Source organism: Sceloporus undulatus, unplaced genomic scaffold, assembly GCF_019175285.1.
Source record: "Sceloporus undulatus isolate JIND9_A2432 ecotype Alabama unplaced genomic scaffold, SceUnd_v1.1 scaffold_4910, whole genome shotgun sequence".
In the NCBI taxonomy this organism is placed as follows: Eukaryota; Metazoa; Chordata; class Lepidosauria; order Squamata; family Phrynosomatidae; genus Sceloporus; species Sceloporus undulatus.
In genome coordinates, this window is record NW_024807830.1 from 1 (window position 1) to 3,525 (window position 3,525).

The 3,525-nt window shown below is 42.3% G+C and overlaps 1 protein-coding gene across 1 annotated transcript; it reads left to right on the plus strand.

Moving 5' to 3' along the window:
• Positions 1-82: 82 nt before the first annotated feature.
• On the plus strand, positions 83-1,908 carry LOC121918131 (chromodomain-helicase-DNA-binding protein 2-like; the record flags this gene model as incomplete). The annotated part of the gene is made up of 3 exons (XM_042444229.1): positions 83-221; positions 328-477; positions 1,800-1,908. Coding segments are annotated over 3 exons (398 nt in total), but the record flags the coding sequence as incomplete, so codon positions are not given.
• Between the last annotated feature and the right edge of the window lie 1,617 nt (positions 1,909-3,525).

Here is a 3,525-nt window from a genome sequence, read left to right on the forward strand (position 1 = left end):
TATCAAGAGGTTCACTTACTTTTGCTCAGGTATAATTGTATTTATATATTCTGAGACCTGATTTTTTTTTAATGTTCTCCAGACAAAGGACTGGGAAAGAAGAAATGTACCTCCACAAAATTGTTTGATGTCAAAGTGAAAGCGAAAGACAGCACACTGAACGAAGAAGAGATGGCTATCCTGAATCAGACCATTTCTGCAGACCCAGTGGAGAAGGCCAAGTGAGTCTTGGAGACTTTTTCCAATAGGTTCTCGGCCTTAGGAGGGATGCCACAATATGGAAAGGGGGCACTACCTCATCTTTCTCCTCTTTGGTCAAATGGACAGGTTTTGTCTGACCTGCCGAGTCAAGGCAGCCCTTTATGATGTCGACCGGGGCTTGAAGGATGACTCGCATTTGTTCCTTGGAACAGACAAACATGACAAGAGGAACTTGGAACTGATTACATCTGACCACGAGCTGAAACAACTGACAAGGTAAAGAAGAAGCTTCATGGATTTTTCGCGGTGTTTAAAGTTTGGGCAGCATGTTTGCATCTGGCTGTATTGTAATGACAGTGAGTTATTTCTCCCCACTGAGAATTTACCCTTCAAATAGAGGAAGGCAGGGCAGGACTGATGCAGTGATGATGCAAAACTTGAAGCTTAATTTTGGGACCTGCCAGGGAAAATTAAACTCCAGCTTTACAATCTGATTTGCAATCCGTTTTGTCTTTAACTGCACTCCACAGAACAGGCCTGACAAAGTAGAGGCAGAAAAATAGAATAAGAGAAGAGAAAGTGCTTGAAGAAGATCTAGAAATTTCATTTTGCTGGTTCCCCACACCCCTAAGAAAGTTTGGAGTCTAGCCTGGAGCAATAATTTTAAATCATGATCCCTGTGGTCCAGTCCATTGTCTGCATTATCTTTGTGGCCAAGCTCAGAACCTAACCCTACAGTCCTATATCCCATTGAGTCCAATGGGGATGCCATTTAATTTATAAGTTTGTCTGGCTGAGTGGAGGTTTTTGAGTCAGTCAAACATTAAATCCACTCTAAACATGTTACTAAACTCTTTTCTCCCCAATAAATTCAATGCTTTGGACAGTCAACATCAAAACCAACATGGATTCACTGTCCCATGAGGATGGAAACCACTAGGCGGTTAGACACAATGGGACACAGGCTTTTGTCTTTAGTGAGAACCATGCAATGAATTTTATGAGGCAAGTCAGGTTGATTTAAATACCACCTTACTGGTGGGGAAAAAATAATATAGCAAGAGAATTCCTAACAAAAATAAACACACTAGGTAACAGATTCAGTGGAATATTTGAGGATCTAGCTTTTTGGTTGGGGATGTGGAATATCTGCATTGCATACTTCAACAAAAATAGACCCATTTCCCTTTAAACCTCCTGCATCTATTTGTAGAAAGGTACACAGGTTGAAATGATTTGTCTTGCTGGGTTTTGCTGTTTTAGTGGATTTGGAGATTGTTGTCCAAATTCATTTGTTTGTTTATTGTATCATTACATTTAGGTAACTGTTACCTCTCATTGTTATACTTATTAATATAGAATGACAGGTAGAAAAACTGTGCAATCATTTTGGAGTTCCTATTAGAAAGGAACAACCATTCATACCATAATGACCATGTGAACCAGATGTATCACCTACAAACTGCTTGCAGAAAACAATGTTCCCATCGGGTTCAGAATCTTGCCTTCCAACCCTTGCTTGCCTGCCTCTGGGAGGGTTTTTTTTAAAAGAAAACATGTGGGATTTTCTTTTCTTTTTGTGTATTTTCCCATCCAAGATCCTGCCAGTCGAGACAGACAAAATGCCACAGGAGAAGCATCTCCAAGCCCAGCTCAACTACCTGCTGGGTTTGGTCAAGAAAAAGAAGCAGGGAAACGAGAGCTTGAAAGAGAAAATCTCACAGGTGCCACAAGATCTCTTTGCAAATTTAAAGAAGTGTGATTTAAGTGGGGTAAACCTATATTCCAATAATAGGGCAAATTAAAACAGAAGAGTCATCAGCCTTATCAAACAATTTGAAACCAAACACATGCACAAATGTGGATTAAATCCAATGACACAGGGAAGCCAAAAGCCATGTTTTATTTGGCATTCAATGAAATCAGTGTTGGTGCCAACAGGAGCCCCGAAGGTGCCCTAGTAGAAAAGGCCATAAACAGAGCCCACTGGTGGGACGTGGAGGAGGTCCTCTCCAAAAGACTTTATTCCTTAGGTGGATGAGTCCATAGGAAGCACTCCTTCAAGTACTGGGGTTCCAAGGCATTTAGGTCTTTCAATAACTAAGGGCTTCGTTCCCATGGTAGCAGATGTAGTTTTGCAAACTTGTGGGAAGCACTTAATGAAACCCCTTGAAGCACAAGAGAGGTTTGCCAGGGATGGGATCCAGTGCTCACCTAAATGAGATGCTTCCAGCTGGTACTATTTCCCTCCTTAAGTGGGCATCCTTTCCCTCCTCTGATCAAGGTGAAAAACAAACAAACAAAGAGATTCATTTATATATCGCTTCATACTGAACTAACAGTATCCATGCGGTTTACAACTGTAAGCTATTTGCCCCCAACAATCTGGGAAGTCATTTTAGAGACCTCGGAAGGATGCAATCCAGAGTCGAACTTGAGCCCTTTCGCTGCTATCGAACTCGCAACCTTATGGTTTTGAGTGAGTGGCTGCAGTACAGGCATTTAACCACTGTGCCACCAGGGCACTTGAAAGCAGAAGCCCTGTGTAAAGAAGGAAAACAAATCCATCAAAGGCAAGGGTGAGGGTGGGATTAAAGTCTCTCTTTAGCACTCGGGCAACCCATCGGGAGAAGGAAAGGACAAGGTAAAGCAAATGCCATGGATTCCATCATCACTGTCTCTCCTGTCCTAGTTTAGTAAAATGCATCAGAAAATTGTTGAGGAAGGCTGGCCATTGGAAGAACATCCAGTGGATGATATGTTGGATTGATTCCAGGGTCTAACCTCATACTGAGAAAAGCGAGAGGAGCAGGCTGACTCCATGAGCAGGTCCATTTGAGCCAGCTAAATGGAGTCTTGCATCGTCCTCCCAGCCAGTCTCCTACACGGGCCGGCCAGCTCTTTCACAAGGGGCATTGTTCTTGCTACTTCATTGCTTGTTCTTGGATTGAAGACATATTCATTGGCATCTTTTAGCAGAAAGAAGGAATAAAAAGGATTCCCTTTGTCGCTTTTCCTCCATCATTTCTTCCTTTTTTCTAGAAGGATGGACAGGGTAAGAGCCTTGAAAAAACAGAGCAGAAGAAAAAGAAGAAAGAGAAAGAAGTTCTTGCAATCAGTGCAGAAAAGAAGGATGAGAAGGAGACAGAAAACGCCAAGGACAAGACAGAGAAGGTATAGCAAGTATAGCATGCCTGTTTAAATATTAAATTAGGACCCTGGCGATCAGGGTTTGATTCCCTGATCAAATGTAAAAAACCCACTGGGTGACCTTGGGCAGGTCAAACATTGTCAGCCTCACAGGATTGCAATGGCAAACCCCCT